This window comes from Pteropus medius, unplaced genomic scaffold (assembly GCF_902729225.1).
Source record: "Pteropus medius unplaced genomic scaffold, Ma_sr-lr_union100, whole genome shotgun sequence".
Classification (NCBI taxonomy): Eukaryota; Metazoa; Chordata; class Mammalia; order Chiroptera; family Pteropodidae; genus Pteropus; species Pteropus medius.
The window spans coordinates 1,331,875-1,348,654 of record NW_024355990.1 but is presented as its reverse complement, the minus strand read 5'-3'; the positions used below and the strand labels follow the sequence as shown (position 1 = coordinate 1,348,654).

At 64.7% G+C, this 16,780-nt stretch overlaps 1 protein-coding gene across 3 annotated transcripts in view; it reads left to right on the top strand.

The window, feature by feature from the left end:
* The first annotated feature begins 87 nt into the window (after nucleotides 1–87).
* The window catches only part of BAIAP2 (BAR/IMD domain containing adaptor protein 2), a 49,652-nt gene continuing 32,959 nt past the window's right edge, over nucleotides 88–16,780 (top strand). For 2 of the 3 annotated variants that reach the window (XM_039859905.1, XM_039859906.1), the window contains exons 1-3: nucleotides 88–243; nucleotides 11,854–11,929; nucleotides 13,783–13,869. In XM_039859905.1, coding sequence (XP_039715839.1) covers nucleotides 190–243; nucleotides 11,854–11,929; nucleotides 13,783–13,869 — 217 coding nt within the window. In that variant the 5' untranslated portion in view covers nucleotides 88–189. Of the gene's footprint in view, nucleotides 244–11,853; nucleotides 11,930–13,782; nucleotides 13,870–16,780 lie in introns of those variants that run through there. The other variant, XM_039859904.1, reaches the window with a different exon arrangement.

Below are 16,780 nucleotides of genomic sequence, written 5' to 3'. Positions count from 1 at the left end.
GGGCGCGCAGGGGGCGGGGCCTGCAGGGGGCGGGGCCTGCGCGGCTATAAAGGCGGCCGCCGGCGGAGCGCCGCGCTCCGGCTCAGTCTTCGCGCGCTGCTCGTTGGGCTTCGCTGCGTCCGCCGCCGCCGCCAGTGCCGCCACCGCCTGCGCCCCCGCTCCGGCCCGTGGTGTAGTTGGACCAGCACCATGTCGCTGTCGCGTTCGGAGGAGATGCACCGGCTCACTGAAAATGTGTACAAGGTGAGTCTCGCGCCGTCCGCGCGCCCGGGCCCGACCTGGCGGCCCCGGGCCCTCGGGGGCCTTCCCGGCACGGCCGCCGGGACGAGGCTCCGACGGGAACAAGTGTCTGCGGGCGCCCCCGTCAGCCCGCGCTGCCCCGGCGCGGCTTCTGAGCGTGCGGGACGGAGTGGCGAAGGCTGCGGGGCCCGGGTTGCCGCGGGCAGGGTCCGGGGTCCGCGGCCGCGCGTCGCGCTGCCCCGTCGCCGTGCGGCCCCTCCAGGCGCGGTTACGCAAGCCTCCGGGCACTTTCCTCCACGGGCTTTTCCTCCGTCCAACTCCGTCCCGAGCGCCGCTGGACGGGGCCCCGGTGGGAGGTCGCGCGGGCAGGTCGGAGGGCGGACGGATCATCCGTCGTCTTATGTAACCGCGGCGGGGGAGGCCGCGCGGGAGGCCGGCGCGCCTGCTCTGCTGCGCTGTGTCGGCTCCGGCGCCGCGTCCTCTGCAAGTCCCGGGGAAGCCCCCCGGGCGGCCCTCCGCCGCTCGCGTGCCTCGCGCTCTGACCCACGAGCCCCGGCGCGTCTGTTTCTTCAGCACCCCTGTCCTCGCTGGGGCCCCCCCCAGCCCCAGCGGAGCAGACCGGGCTGCGGGTGGCTCCCGGCCCGCCGCGGTCCCGCACGCCTTCCTCGGGAGACGTGGTGCCCTGGGCGGTCCGCGGCGGGCCTCTGACGAGGCGCTGCTTTGTTTTGTTTCGAAACTGACTGAAGGTTAAGTGGTAGCTGGGAGGATCGGGTAGGTGGTATTTACGTGGCAGCCGCTGCTTCCTAGCAGCGAAGTGGGATTGCGACGCAGTGGCAGGGCAAGTTTCTAATCGTGTGAAACAGCCATGGCATTCGGCGCGTGGCCCGTGGACCCGTCTTGGCTGGCTCTCTGGGCTCTGGATGGCCGATGGAGGCTGGGGGGCGCCCGTTGGCTGTCAGCGGGGACCCAGCCTGCGGAGGTCCTGAACTTGCAGGCAGGCCGTGTGGAAGAATCCTGATGCTGGATGCGGGGGACCAGGTCAGCTTTGGAGCCACGTTAGAGCTGCTGGTAAATAGGAGTCAGGAGGCCGGGGAAGAAGCAGGGACAGGAGCAGCCTTGGGGTGTCGCGTGCGGTCACATAGAACCTGTGGCACACGTTTCTGGCCGCGTTGCTCTGCCAGTGCCGTCAGGAGAGGAGGTTTATTCAGTTATTAGTCATTAGTTCCCTTATCCTCGCTCCTCTTGGGGCAGAAGTGCCGGAGAGCGTTTCTTCCTAGTTTCCCCGCTTCTGCACTGGAACCGTGGGGCAGGAGCTGTCCTGCCAAGAGTTACGAGGGCACAGGCAGGGCTTTGCCCCGGGGAGTCCCACGCCTGCTCGCAATCAAAGGCGTGACCCAGTGGGCAGTCAGGCGTGTGGTCACGGCTCAGCAGCTCTGGATGGGCGGTGATTTGTCTGGAGCCTGAGCGAGGTCTGTCGTCTGCTGGCAGAGGACCATCAGGACGGGAGCCCCTGTGGGACAGACTGGAGCGTTGGGACGAGCCTGTGGTTTGTGTCCTGCCGGGCAGTTGACGGCACGCGTCCCCACGGGGAGGTGTGGCAGTGGGCCCTGGGACGCGTGGGGTGGGACTCATCTGCAGGGCTGGGCCCTTGCACACACGCCTGGCTGTGGGCAGGTTGGGTTCGTGGCAGGTGTTCTTCCCGCCAGCCTTCGAGTGCTTCCCCTGGTGCCTTTTTGTTTTGACACTGGGCAGCGTGAGGTTCCTCGGCAGAGCCGGTGCGGGCTGGGCAGCCCTGGCATGCTGGCCAGGCAGAAACCAGCCAGGACGTAGCTGCAGCCACCCATGTGTGGCCCCAGTCTGGTCCGGCCCGTCCTCTGCTGTGTCCGGGGACAGCACAGCCTCTGTGCCTGGGCCGGTGGCTTGCGAAAGAGCGGCCGGGATGTGGCCCTGCGTGGTGTCCCCCCAAGCGTGGTGTCACTGCGGCTCAGCTGTGTGCTTTGGCCCTGGCATCGCCTCCGCTGCCGTTCTGAGCGGCGTTGGCCTCGGCGGAGGAGGGAGCGGCAGGGACGCACGGTCTCGGCTCCGCTGACTGAAAATGCGAGAACGAAGCGTGCGGTTCGGGTTCTCCTTCCTGGAAGAGTCTGCGGCGCACGCGCTGACCTCGTTCCCTGGGGCCCAGTTCCCGTGGGAGCCGCGTCCTCGGGGAATGTCGTGGAAGGTGAGGGGGGAGCAGCACAGCGGCGTCCCAGTGACGCTGAGAACGCGCCGTCCGACCCTGGGCGGGGACAGCCCCTCTGCTGCAGGCCTGGGCAGGGTCCTCCAGGGGAAGGGGTGCAGGCGGCAGACCCAGGATCTCGGTAACGGTCCAAGGCGAAGGGACAGTGACACCTGCTACTCAGAACGAAGCCTGCCGGAGCCTTCCTAGGGACCTCCACGTCCCTGAAGGCCAAAGAGGGTCTTCGCGGCAGCCGACCTCGGCTCCTGGTGGTTCTGGGGATTGTCAGGCTGGTGTTTTCCTCGTGGTCCTGTATCCTGGGAGAAACCCTGGCTCCCGAGTGACGTGACGACCTCTGAGGGTGGCAGCCCCGGCCGTTCTCTAGGACGAGAATGTCATCGTCTTAGCTCGTCCTGCAGTTGTGCAGGGGGCAGCCAGCCTGAGGAGGATGTCCCCAGGAGGGTGAGCCAGGGTAGTTCATGGTGTTGTAGTTCTTGGGCCCTGGTCCTCATGGCCGGGCTGTCACCAGAGGCTCTCTGGTTGTCCTCACCCTGCAGTTGCTCTGAGGAAGCTGGTCTGGCCACGGTGCTGCTGCCCAGGTGCCAGCGGGTCCTTGCACTCGGCATTTGGTCGGGTCCGCCTTTTCCGGGGCAGCGGGTAAGGGCTGGGGCAAGGCGGTGGGCGTCGGGCACTGGCAGGAGGGTGCCCATCTGAGCAGGCGAGAGCCCAGCCCCTGCCTACTGCTCTCCAAATCGTCCCACCCACTTTTGCAGGGGTGCGTTGGGGGGAGCCATGGGAAGCGTGGGGCTCCAAGCCCTCAGCTGTTGATCTCAGACCCCCCCACTCTTAGCTATGCTCGGCGGTTGCCGTTGGGGGCCGTCAGAATCCTGGTGTCTGGCGTGGACAGAGCTCAGCAGGCCCCTGCCGCAGACGGCGACGTGGACTCTCTGACAGGCACTTCCTTGGCAACAGGCACGCCTGCCAGGAGGGGAGGCCCGGCTGCTCTGCTAAGGGGGTGGGGAGTCACAGCGCTGTGCCCAGCTGCGTGGCGGTCTGCGTGTGCATGTGTCCATGTGTGAGCACAAGCTGTGCTCGGGTGCATGGCGTGTGTGGCGCTGTTTGCTTTAGAGGTTGTTCCAGGGGTGCCCCGTTGGGGTAGTCCCCTTCCCTGGTGCATGCCACATGCACCCCGCCCTGCTCTCACCCCATGTGTCTGCAGCAGTGCGGCTCCCGTCCCGTCTTGGGAGGACCCACGGCTGCATTGGCTTCAGCTGACTATGGCCTCAGCACTGGCTGTGCTCAGGTCACGGCCCAGGGGTCACGGCCCAGAGAGCGCTGGCTCCGTGACCCCCAACTCTCGCTGCTGGTTCACGTGGTGTCAGGTGCCAGTGCGTGTTGGGGGATGTGGTGGCAGCTTCTGCAGAGCTGTCGCTGGGCATGGAGGGTCTTGCCTGCACTGCTGTCTCACGGGTGTTGTCTGGAGCACGGTGGGTTCATGGGACTCACCTGTGTGCACTTGAGGCTCCAGATCAGAGCGACGCACAGTGCTAGCCCAGGGCTCACGGGCCGAGTCGGCGGGGAGGGGCGCGGGCAGAGGCTGCACTCTCGTGGCCTGGTTCTGGACTGGAGCTTCCTGAGGGCCAGCGTGGGCTCACCCTACCCTCACCCTGGCTCTGGCAGTGCTGGCTGGGCTGCCCTGGACAGGCCACCTTTCAGGAGAGGAAAGGCTACTAGGCTGGGGGGCCCGTCTCCTCCCCAACACAGGGAGGCAGGCCGGCAGGGAGCCCAAGGCCCAGCTGGTGCTCCCTCCACTTGTGGGTCTGGGTTTTGCTCAGGGGAGTCCTAGAATGTCACAAGAGCAGGCGAGTGGCAGGCAGGGCTGGTTTTGCCATTCATTTATCTCCACTCAGGCTGGAGTGGGACCCTGGGTGGGTGTGGTTTCTGCTGTCATTCTCAGGTGGGCACACCTGAGCGGCTCACCTGAGGTGCCCTGGGTCACTGGCCAGATGTCCTGTCCTATTTTCTTGGCCCTGGGTGTTCTTGAGATGGGGGTCTGCACTGCTTTCGCAGACCCCCGTCCCCCCAGAGACCTCGGGATGGGGAGGCTGTCCCCGTCCCGGTGCAGACCTGGGTCCTCTGGACGCACTGCGCTGGGTGCCCGTGGCGGGGCTCAGTGCTGTGCTGCCAGCCCTGCCTGTGGCCATAGTCATTACGGAGGCACAGACGGAACTGGCACAGTTCTCCAGCCCCACCCCCCGCCCTGCTCTGCCTGTGCGGCACAGCTGCGGGATGATGGGGCGCGGGGGGCAGCCCAGAGGGCACAGGGAGGGTCGGGCATGTACCGTGTCCCACCGGACGGGCAGCGGCCCCATCTAGCAGGCCTGGGAGGTCGGCACCCAGGCTTGTCTTTCTGGAGAGAGCTCTCACGGGCCCCCCCACATTCCACGCCGCCTGCAGTTGTGGCTGTACGTGAGCGTCAGTACTTGAAAAGGGATGAGCCCCCGTTCTGGTTCTGGGGCGCCCGCATCGCTGTCTCGCCTCTGCCCTGGGTTGGCTGTCTGATCTCTTTGCTCCAGCAGCAGGCCCCAGCCTCCTAGCTGGTTCCGGAGGCCATAGTGGGCCCATGGCCCCAAGCAGACATAGTTCCTCTTTCTCGGGGCCTGAGGGCGGCAGGGGTGTTAGCCAGAAGCGGTTGGTCTTGCTGCATCTTGGGAGCATTAGTGTTGGTCCCCAAATTAGGGGGATCAGAAAGCCCAGGGGGACAGTTGTGCGTGTGAAGAGCGTGTTGAGTGTGGGAGGCACGACCTGATGGGAGACGGAGTTCTCTCTCTGAAGGGTGACCTTGGGAACCTTAGGGAATAGGCAGGGTTCTGCAGCCTGTCTGCTTCAGCCGCCCGGTCTGAGGTGTGTGTCCGGCGGCCCGGCTGACCAAGGCCCTGCACGATTCCCGCTTGTGGGGGAGGAGCGGGGTTCTGGGCATGTGGTGTCCAGTGAGTGGCGTGTGGCATTGGCAGGTCCCCCCTCCGGCCCCCCACTCATCCTGCAGGTGCCTTCCTCTGCCCCTCGGGCTCCTCGGGCTCCCGTGGGAAGACAGAGGGGTCCTGCCTCGTCTCCCTGGCCGTGTGGCTGTGTAGAGTGCTGCTCCTTCTGCAGTGTGCATGACCGCCAGGACGGTCCCCGGTCCCAGCAGGCTCTCCCACCGGCTCCAGTTCCCCCATCCTCAACGTGAGAGAGCACCCGAGGGCCTAGCTGCACGCTCTCGGGGGACAGCGTGCGTGCAGTGTCTAGATGCTGCTGTCAGTTCCACGTCCCTCGAGCTGTGAGGTGCTGGGCAACACAGGAACCATGAAGAAGATGCAGGCTGCCGGGCAGAGCAGACTGCTCTCTTCCTGCCTGGGTGTCACCCGGTGGGCCTGCGTGGCGATGACACACAGGCATGAGGCCGTGACGAGCCCTAGGATGTCACAGGTGTGTGCGACTTGACGGAAACGGACATCTCGACGTTGGAATGGCGGACAGGGCAGAGAGGGCGGGGGGGGATACGTCCTGAGCCCAGGCCTCTGGCCTCCAGGCCCGCCGCCTGTCTGTCCGTGCAGGGGTGCTGCCAGCCTTGGGCACATGTTTTGGCATCGGCGCCAGTGTTTTCCCGTTAACGGTTGAACGGAACGGTGGAGGACTTGCAAGCACGTGGGGACTGTGGGGTGAGAGTGGAAAGTTCTTCGGGAATTGGAGGTTGGTGGCAGAGAGCGGGGAGGCCCAGGCTCAGGCCCCGCTGTTGCGCTCATGCCTCCGTGCCCATTAGCCTGTGTCCCGTCGGTGTGACAGCTTCCTGAGCAGGGCCGGCCGTCCTGCCTGACGTGAGGGCAGTGGAGGAGGGGCAGGTCGGAGGCTGCGGCCCTTCCAGGGGGAGCCTAGCCGTGAATCTCAGGTCAAGCCTCCGCGGACGAGCGCGGGTCAGCGGCCTTGTGCTCGCCGGTGGAGCCACAAGCACGTCCCCGTTTGCCGTCAGTGTCGAGAACTAAGGCTCAGGCCCCACGTTGCAAGCGGGAATCGTGCGGGGCCTTGGTCAGCCGGGCCGCCGGACACACACCTGAGACCGGGCGGCGGGAGCAGCGGAGGCTGAGTCTGGAGGCCGACGTCCCAGAGCCAGGTGTCGGCAGGGCTGTCCTCCTGAGGCCTCTCTCGTCGGCTGTCCCCTCCCTGTGTGCCCGTGTGGTCGTCCCTCCACGTGGGCCCGTGTCCTCATCTTACCTCCTAAGGACCCTGCTTGTACGGCCCAGGGTCCAGCCACGTGGCCTCATTTAAACTTGATCACCCTGGGAAGATTCTGTCTCCAGATACACAGGTTCCTCCCGAGGTGCTCAATAGGACTTCATTCAACACGTGAATTTTTAAGGGATGAGTTCGGCCACCAGCACCCAGTGGGCCATGGGGCACTTGCCCAGGGTGCAGCTGTTGGGGGTGGGGGTCGTCTGGGTGCTGGCCATCTGAACCGCAGTAACCAGCCTGTTTTTAGGCCCTGAGGGGTTTTTCTCTGACTCCAATCTGATGGCTGTCCCTAGTTTGTGAGAACCTGAGCTTTCTCAGGGGCTCACAGTGATTTCCCCTTGAGAGCAGCTGCTTAGAGCCAGCACTGACCACAGACAGGCCGCGATGGAACACGCACGTCCTTGGTGGGGGCCCATGTGGTCATGGGCACGTGTGGCCCCCCCACACTTTGAAGGTGTGGTGCGGTGACTCTGGGCGTGTGCCCACTGAGCTCAGGACGGGCAGGACATGCCTCACGGATGGGACAGGAAGGAAGTGGCTGGGCCGCTGGACCTTTGTTGGACCCTGCTGCTCTCGGTTCTTGTCGGACAGAGTTTGTCCGGTTCCTGTGGGCTCCCACCCTGCCCTGTGCTCTCCAGCCCCACGGCCCAGCATGGGCCAGCTCCGGGTCCCCCGAGAACTCGTTTAGGTGGAGCCAGGCTCCGAGAGAAAGCTGGGGGTGGGGGCGGGGCATCCAAGGCCCACGGCATCATTGATGGTCTTTCACTCCTGAAAGGGGAGTGGGGACCTGGGGTCCTGAGCGCCCCTTCCTCACCCAGGCGTGGGCTGTGCCGTCCCCAGAGGCGAGCTCAGAAAGGCCTGGACCCTCAGCCGGGACTGGGGGAGTTGGCCAGAATCTCGTCTTTTGTCCTGGTCTCACGCAGCCTGGGGCTCAGGCCGTCCCCTCTCCCAGGGCCTCCCAGGCCCCTGGCATGGGGCCAGCAGGGGCGCTGGGAAGGGATACCCACCCTTTCACTCCTCCAGGCGGGAGGGTGCTGTGCTCCCCGGTGTTACTCTGGGCGCTGCAGCACAGACACAAGTTGTTACTTTGTTGTGACGTTGGCTTTTTGAGAAGCTGGGGAGGCGTGGGGCCCTGGGAGCAGCTTCCTGCCCGCCTTCGGCACCCGCAGGCCTCTCCTGCACCTCCCGGAGGGGCCAGGCTGTGCGCCCTTGGCTCCTCGCCCCTGGGAGTGGGGGCACCGGCTCCCTCTGTTCTGGGACAGTCCAGGGCGTTGTTTCTAACACTTCGTCTTGTTGCAGAGCGGTTTTTCATGCCGCCGCCTCGGGAGGCTGAGAGGCCCTGGCCCTTGCCCCTGCTTGGAGGCTGTCAGTCTGAGGCCAGGCGTGCTTGGGAGCGGGGGAGGTCCTTGGGGCCAAGGGGGTGTATGGGGGGGTTCACGGCCAGTGGGAGAGTCTTGCGGGGAGAGTGGGGAGGGGAGCCTGGTGCTGTTAAAGTATAACCAGCCCCCTTGGTTGGCCTGTTCCCTGGACGGCCTTGGCTACAGCCTTGCCTCAGTCTTCACCTCATAGGCCCTTCGTTCTGGAAGCTTCCATTACATCCACTCATTTGCTAAATAAGCACAAGCAGAATCTTTTCTGTGGGTCTAACCAAGTGAAATCCAGCTCAAGGCAAGGTCTATCTCCTCCGGGAAGCCCTCCCAGCACTCACCGAACTCCTGGAGTCACTTTTATTGTGTTAAGAAGGTCCCCAGAACAGAAGTTTCAGTGTGGAGGTGGTAGCGCGATCTCTGATCAGGGCCCGAGCTGGTCAGTTCTCCTCATGGGGGGCTGCAGTAGGCGCCCGCCCCCTCCCGAAGATGGCTTCCAACTTCCCTGGCACGGGGTGGGGCGCACGCTGCCCAGCCCTCACCCTTGTTCTGACGCCACTGGGACCTGGCTCCTCAGTGCCCAGGGCAGGTCGGCAGCACCAGGCCCTGACCTACAGCCTGGGTGGTCCACGGGACAGCGCTGGGGCCCACGTGGAGAGAGGGACGGGCCTAGCTGTGCGGCCACCTGTGGCTCCACCAGGAACGAGCGGGCAAGCTGTCACCTCCCCAGGCCAGGTCTGTAAAATGGGGCAGGGACCCACACAGACCGGTTCAGGGCGCATCAGGGTGACGGGGGCAGGGGGTGAAGGCCACCCTCTCTCCAGGCAGCTGGGTGGGGTTCTGGCATCATTGTGCTTTTAAGTTTGTTCTGCCAGATGTGGAATGCGGAGAGAGAACGTGTGACTGGCTTGGCCACACACACACACACACACACACACACACACACACCCGCCCCGTGCGCACCCAGGGTGCAGGCAGGCATACCACCCATCTGTCCTCTGCCGCAGAGGGGCAGCAGGGTCACAGAAGGCGCGGCCTTACCTGTGCCTCTGAAACAAACTTCACTCCTTGTGGAAGCCCCACCAGGAAGAGCCGGAGGGACCATGGCTGGGACGTGAGCCCAGGAATACACAGGAGCGAGCCAGCGCCGCGCGGGACACAGGCCCTGGGCGGGAGGGGCTCCCCGCTGCTGTTTGTCCCAGCAGACCTGTGACCAAAGTAAATCAAAATGGCTGTCGCTGGCCAGGGTGTGGCCAGGAGCTGGCCAGGCAGGAAGGTCTCCTGGGGCTCGCGGCCAGGCGGGGTCCTGCGGGAGGACGGCCAGCAGGGTGGCTGCACTCAGCTCTCCCACTGGCTCCTGTGGACATGCCCAGCTGGGGTCCCGGGCCAGGCGGGGGGTCGGGCGCCCCTGCCATGGAGATGCGGTTGAGGCCTGGGCGTCTGTCATTCCGGGGGCAGCTGGGGCTTGCAGCTTCGAGATGTCCCGGGGTGGGGGGGGCTGTGGACCAGCCACACCTGGGCTTGACCCATCTCTGGCACAGACCTCTCCTCACCCTGGTTCCTCCGCACTGGGTATTCTGCAGGGGTGTCCGGGAGGGAGCCCCTCGCGCACCAGCACCACCGGGCCCCCGCCGTGTCCCGTGTGAATGTCGCGTTGTCAGTGACTGCGTAGGGAAGTGCCAGCGCCAGACGTGGGGCTTGGCCGGGGAGCAGCCAGCGGAACCGAGCGGTCACGCGCAGCCGCCAGGGCAGACGCCGCGGTTCGCAGCGCAGCTGGCAGAGCCGGAAGGAAACCCGCTCGCGGCCGCGTGGGCTTTCAGTCCCGGCTCGGGGCGTGGTCTCGGCCGTGGGGTCCTGCAGCACCCCGTTCACCCCATAGCTGGCTGGGGCCCTACCATGACAGGTGCGAGCCTGGCGCCTCGAGGCCCTGGGTGCCCGCAGGCGAAGACCACCAGCTTGCTGTCTGTGGAGTGACCGGGGGACCACTGGGTGAGCCCCAGCCCAGGCTTCCACAGGGCGTGCCCTCTGCGTTTGTGCACTCCTGGCCGGAGGGCAGAACTGACTCTGCCTGGAGTGTCAGCCTCCAGGAAGACAGCAGCCCCTGTGGCCGGCCCAGGGTCCTGGCCACCCGCTCCTCAGCGGAGCGGTGGCGGTGCCCTGCCCAGGTAGCCGGGCTGGCAGCCTGGTGGCTGTCCTGCCCACTCGCCTCCACATTCCTTGTGCGTGAGCTCAGTCACCGCACTAAGGAAGTGAAACTTGGCAGCTGTCCCCAAGTGTCACGGGGAGGGTGTGAGTGGGCCGCCACCGTGAGCCCCTTGGTCGGCCTGTTTCCTGCTGTCACCGGGGATGCTGGCAGGGCTCAGAGGGTGAGCTGTGATGGGGCTTCCTGTTCCGAGTGGGGGAGTGTTCTGGAGTTCAGGCCCCCAAATGGCCACTCTCTGGGGCAGCGTCTCAGACCCGTGTCTGTCCCACAGGGAGAGACCTGCTGAAGCTGCACACACAGGTGCACACAGCCCCGGACGCGGGTCTCAGGGCTGGACCACCCTCAGCGGGCTCGGCCTGGCCTCTGTTCGTTCCCACCGAGCAGGTGGCAGCCCTGGCGCGCTCTGCCCTGACGGGGTCTGGGTGGCAGCCAGGACATTGCGGCCCAAACTCGGCCTGGCCATGTGTGAGCCTTGGGTGGATGGCCCCAGGCCTGGCCTCCCGAGCTCGGAGTCCTCCTGGGTGCCCATCCTCTTATCCGGCTGCTGCTACGCGACGTCCCCCCGCCCCCAAGTCCCAGGAACTCTCTAGTTGTGGTGTGTCCAGGTCCCCCACCGGAAGGTCTGGTCCCTCGATCAGTGCCTGGCACCCTGCCCCACCCCTCACGCCCCGTCCACCCCGTGGCCCTTCATGTTCGGGACGAGCAGGGTGGCCCCTCTCACTCCTGCCTTCACCCCCTCAGGCCACCGAGCAGCTCTGACGGCCCCCTGCCTCCAGTCTCTGCTCACGAGACGCACCCAGGGTCTCCCCAGGGTCTTCCCTCGTGTCCTTGAGGAAGACCGGTCGTCGTGACAGGCCTGAGGACGTGCGATGTGGCTGAGCCGGGCATCTCCGTGGGCCTCCCCCTGGCGGCTCCCTGGCTGCGGTTGGCGGCCGGCAGTCGGTGTGGGCTCCCCGGGGAATGCGCGGTTGGCTCTTGTTTTTGTGCCTGTTTTTATGCCTCGTAATTAAAACATTTATTTGGCCTTCGAAGCGAAATCTAATTCGTTCAGTCTCAGAGCTGCTGATTCTGACACCGAGATGTCGGGCCACCGGGCACAGAGCCGGGGCGGGGGATCGCTCAGAGCGTGGCGTTTGCGGATCCGGCCGTGGGGCGCTCATCAGCCAGGGCGCGCTCACCGCTCACCGACGTGTCACGTGAGGGCCGTAGCGGCCGGGGGCAGGCTGCGCGTCTGGCTGTGTGGTGGGCGGGAGGGCCTTCCTCGGATGACTCAGCCCTGCCAGACGGGCCAGGCGCCTCCGTCGCCACACATCCGCGAGCCACTGTATGCCACGCGCTGTCCCACGTCCCCGCACACGGCCGCTGCACGGGCTGCGAAGCCCACCACAGCAGTTCTAGCCTCGGCCCCATGGCCCAGATGCGGAAAGGTTATTTGCCCAAGGGTGTTCAAGGGCACAGTGGGGGTTGGGCTCAGGAGGCCGGCCTGTGGCCCCTGGGAGGTGACGTCTCTCTCGCGTGTCGTCCTCACGGCCACTGACGTGCTCTCTGCTCTGTCCCAGACCATCATGGAGCAGTTCAACCCCAGCCTGCGGACCTTCATCGCCATGGGAAAGAACTACGAGAAAGCCCTGGCAGGTGAGGCGCCGCGGGGCCCAGGGCGGGGGACGTTCCTTCCCGGGAACGTCCACGGGCGGGCGCAGGCGCTGAGCCCTGACGTCTGTCCCTGCGGTGACGGGGGTGGAACGTCCTGCAGCGTGGCAAGAGCGTGGGGTCTGGGTTCCGTGTGCCACGGGCCCTGAGATGAGGGGATGGGGTGTCTTTTTGAGGTTGTAGGATCGTGGTTTAGGTGACATAGCTGGGGCCCTTGGTGGCTTTGGGGTTGGGGCCTGCAGCACGGCCTGGCGAGCAAACCGCAGCTCGCAGAGGGGCGCTGGGTGGCGCAGCTTGAGACCCCACCTGTCCAGCTGGGCACTACAGCAGGGCCGCGGGTGCATCTGGGCCGGCCACGGTGGGGACGCTGTGCCCTTGACCAGTCTCTCCAGGCCAGGAGGCAGGTTTGAACTACAGCATCCTTGTGAGCAGAGCCTCCCCGTCCTGCGCAAGGGTGGTGGCCCCTACACTGCACGTGGTGGTGCACCTGCAGCACCCTGCTCTGCTGTCCCGAGCACCCCCACAGGCCTGTGAGGTCCCAAGAGAGCCAGGAGGCTCCTCTAGGCACAGGTTCTGTCCATCCTCCAGCCGAGACCCAGCGTGTAGGATTTCAGTGACAACGGCGGGTGCCAGGCGGCGGCGGTGGCCTCCGTCCCCACTGGGAGGTGACAGCAGAGTCCTTGGCCGTCTGGGTCCTGTGTCAGGCCCCTTGCCCCCGCAGTCCCCAGGATGGGTGCACGCGTGTTCTCTGCGGTGTTGATGGACCGAAGACATCTCTGAGCCAAGGCGGCGGGGAGCCCCAGAGAGCTGCAGCCCCCTGTGTGCCCAGCTCTTTGATGTGAGGCACAGGTTCCTCTGGGCCTTCCACCCCCACCCGGGTCCCCAAGGCGCTCCGGGGGACTGTGGAAAATCAGAGGTTTCCTCTCTCTGCCTGTTTTCCTGGATTGTCCCAGAGGACAGAGCTCAGCCGGCCCTGTTATCAGCATCACCTCAGCTGCACTCAGCCTCCCCAGCACCAGACTTATGCCAAGTTTGGCCTTTTCCGGCTCATTTTCGGGAGCCGACCCCTCCACGCAGACCCATCAGCCCACCGGGGCACGGAGCCTGCTCATGCTCTGGGCTGCAGAACGAGCATGGGGCTGACTGGAGACTGCCTAGTACAGTTTGACAGCATGCCCAGCCGCGAGCCCCCAACGGGCTTCCTTAGAAACGGGAGAGACTACTGTGCCGGGGTCCCACTCAGCTGAGGGTGTTGGTCTGGTGCCACCCTCCTGAGAGGGTCCCCCGTCCCCCGAGGAGGAAGCACAACCCAGGCAGCAGGCGCCAGGCTGAGATTCAGCGGCACTGAGCTTTCCAAGTCCCGTGAGAAGTCTAGCCGCTTGTGATTAGATAACGTGTCCCCGTGGGAAGTGGTGTGAAGCCCTCCTCCCCGTCCCCACCGGCAGTGGTGACTTTAGCAGCTTTGAGCAGCGTGACTCACTTCCAGCTACGAGTCTCGCTGTGACCAGGGACAGTGGGATAGGTTCTCGCTGCAGGTCTGCCGGGGACCTGTGAGTTACTGGGTTTCTCCCCAGGTGGCCTTTGTCCCCTGAATTACCCTCAGCGGCTCCCCACCTCGACTCGCCAGGCACCAGGGGTCGGCACGGCACTTGGACCTGAGCAGCTCTGTACCTGCACGTGTACTGCGTCCTCACGAGGAGGGAGCGCTTACATGGGGACGAGGGGGGCCACAGGGATGGGGTCAGGCCCGGCCCAGACTGAAGCATGTTCGGCCGGACCACGGCGCTGGGGTCTGCTCAGTCCCTAGTGGGAAAGTAACCCTCTGTTTCCTCCCTCAGGTGTCACCTACGCGGCCAAAGGCTATTTCGACGCTCTGGTGAAGATGGGTGAGCTGGCCAGCGAGAGCCAGGGCTCCAAGGAGCTCGGTAAGAGCCTGGTCCCTGAAGTCACCAGTGCATCCGGCAGGCCTGGGTTCCAGGCCCATGTTTGGTCTGCCTGTGCTTTGGGATCAGGTTTTAGCTGTCAAATGAGGAAAGATCTTCTAAAATGACGACACCCCTCAGTGCTGGCAAGTGTTGTAAGGGACGTGCCCCGCTGAGCAGGGTCCCTGGCAGCCTTGGGTGCTGCTGGGAGCTGATTCTGGTGGCTTCATCATCCTGAGCAGCCCAGCCAGGTGAAGAGACGAGACAGAGCCACATTCACAGGTGTTCATGCCGAAATTTGAGTGGCTGACGGGAGCCATTTTAAAAGTTGGGCTTAGGTGATGGCACTGAATGACACAGGCGGTTTTGGTATGAAAGTGAGTGACAAGGACGCCTTTGTCTGGTGGGACTGGTTTTGTAAAAATACACTGTGGGTGCTCATGTCCCGTGACAAGTGGAGGACAAGACCCCAGACTGGTGGGATTCCCGGGCTGGGACTTCCTTTCTGCTTTGCCTGTGGTTCTGGTTTCGCACGTTTTCTGGGACGAGCTCACAGTGCTTTGGTGATCGAGGTGCATGAAACACGAGAGAGAAGTCAGGGTCCACTGCGTCACCGGAGGCCTGGGTTGCGTCGGCAGGCTTAGGCACAGCCCCCGTGTCCCTGGCGATGGCGCCAGGCCAGGGTTTTCCACCTGGCTGCCGGCTCCTGCTCACACTGTCCCACGCCGGGAGTCAGGCCTGTCCACTGCGGGGCTTTGCTGTGGCTGCCACGCCCTTGACCGGGGTCGCGGAGGCCCGGCGCTGTTCCCGGCAGGCCTCCTGGCTGTGGTTGCCCTAGCACGCGGCGTCCAGATGTCCACGAGGCGGTGTGAAGATGCCGCTGTGGTGCTGACGGACGCGACCGCGGGGCCTGCCGGGCTGAGCGGGGGCAGCAGGGGCAGGAAGCTGTGCGGACGTGGCCGGGGGGCGGGCAGCAGGGGCAGGAAGCTGTGCGGATGTGGCCGGCCGCGGCAGTGACCAAGGCCGGACTCCGTGCAGGGTGGGCTCAGCTCTCGGAGAGGATCCCGGGTGCAGGAGCTTCTGTCCCCTGGAACTGCCCGAGCTCGTAGTTCCGGAGTTTGCGCGAGGCGTCCCCATGCGGCCATGACTGGGCGTTAACTTAGTCTCCAGCCCTGTTTTCTCCCCAGCACATGGAGCTGAAAGTTCCAGTCCCGATCATGGCCTGGTGTCTGTGGTGATAGCTCCACCCAGGAGCCACCCAGAGGCCCCGCCATAAAACAGAAGACATGCCTGGCACCCAAGGCTGTCCAAGGGACTCAGGCTCGGTGTCAGGAACCGGAGGCGGAGACCAGCCAACACCGCTGCTCACATCACAGCAGCCCTGCCTCGTCCCTCACAGGCCGTGCGACCGGCCATGAGTCCCGCGCAGCCCGGTCACAGGTGTCCCAGAGCACTGCCCGCGCCCCAGAAGCAGCCCCGTCCCCACCATGGTCGCTTCTCATTCCAGTGCCTGCTCTGGACAACTCGCAGGGTGGGCCGCACGCTGGCCCGTCGTGACCTCTGCACCTGGCCGCACTCACTGCCGGTGCTGCCGGGGCTCCTCCGTGTCATGCACGGTCAGCATTGCGTTCCTTCCGTGGGGGACCACGCTTGCCCGTCCACACACTGTGGCGGACGTCGGGTGTCCACCTCTGGACTGACAGTGCACGTGGACGTGTCTCTCTCGTGCCCCTGGTCTGAGAATGAGTGGTCCCTGTGCCCCCACCGCGGAGGCCCCGTCCGCTCTGCGTTTTCCTAGGGTCCCCCAGAAATTCCTCCTGCTCGCCCCTTCCCGCCCCCGGGCGAGGCGGCCAGCGCTCCGCTTCGCACCCTGCAGCTGGCCGGCATTTTGTAGAGTTTCCACGTGCGGGGTCACGCGGTGTGGACCACACGCTTCCGCTTCGCGCCCTGCAGCTGGCCGGCATTTCGTAGAGTTTCCACATGCGGGGTCACGCGGTGTGGACCACACGCTTTCACCCGCGTGATTGTTCGGGAAGCCGTACCTGGCAGCCTTAGAGCGGAGTCGGCCCCATGGTGCAGGCACCCGACACTCGTGCAGCCTTCCGCTTGTGGACACTTGGGTGTTGCCAGTTTGGGGCGTTTCTCTCACGAACTAACCGCGTTGAGTGTCTTTCGCGGCTTGTTGCCCGTTTGTGTAACTCTCCAGCGATGTGTCTGCAAACTTCCCTCTCTCTCCTGTTGAGTTTTGTCTCGTTATTGAGCTATTAAGATTCCCTGTGTGTTTTAGACAGACGTGTTCTCTCATACGAATTTTGCAAATGTTTTTCTTTAATCTGGTTTGCTTTTTCATTTTTGTGTTTGTAGAAGAACGAAGATGTTTAATCTTAGTGAAACCCACTTGGTGGATCTTCCTGTTGAGTGGTGGTCCGGGGGGTTTTATTGCTGCATTGATAACTTGGCTCGTTCCGGGGTCAGCACTCGCCCCCCTCTGTTCGTGGTGTGTCCAGTGCACCGTCATTAGCTTACTGCCACCCGGTGCCCCAGCTCACCTGGCTGTCTCCTCTCCTTTTGGGGTGTGCCCTTCTGCAGCCCCACCCACTGCTCCTCCCGGTCGGCTCGCCCTCTGTATGCCGGGACTGTTTCCCGGGTTCCGTGTTTTTGGGGCCCTGTTTTATTCCCTCAGTCAGATTGCCCTTCCCTTTAACAGCTTCTCGGCAGGCCAGGAAGTCCGTTTGTGACCTGGTGCTCGCTGGTGGCTTGGAGGGCTTGGCCACCGGGGTCTTCGCTGCTGCTCAGACGCTGGTTTTTTTGATGTGAGTTTGTTTCCTTTTTCTGGAGGCTTTTGTCATCTTTGTCTTTGGGTGGATGTTGTGGAATTTCCTGACACTGCCTGTGTGTGTTGCAGAGGGAGTCC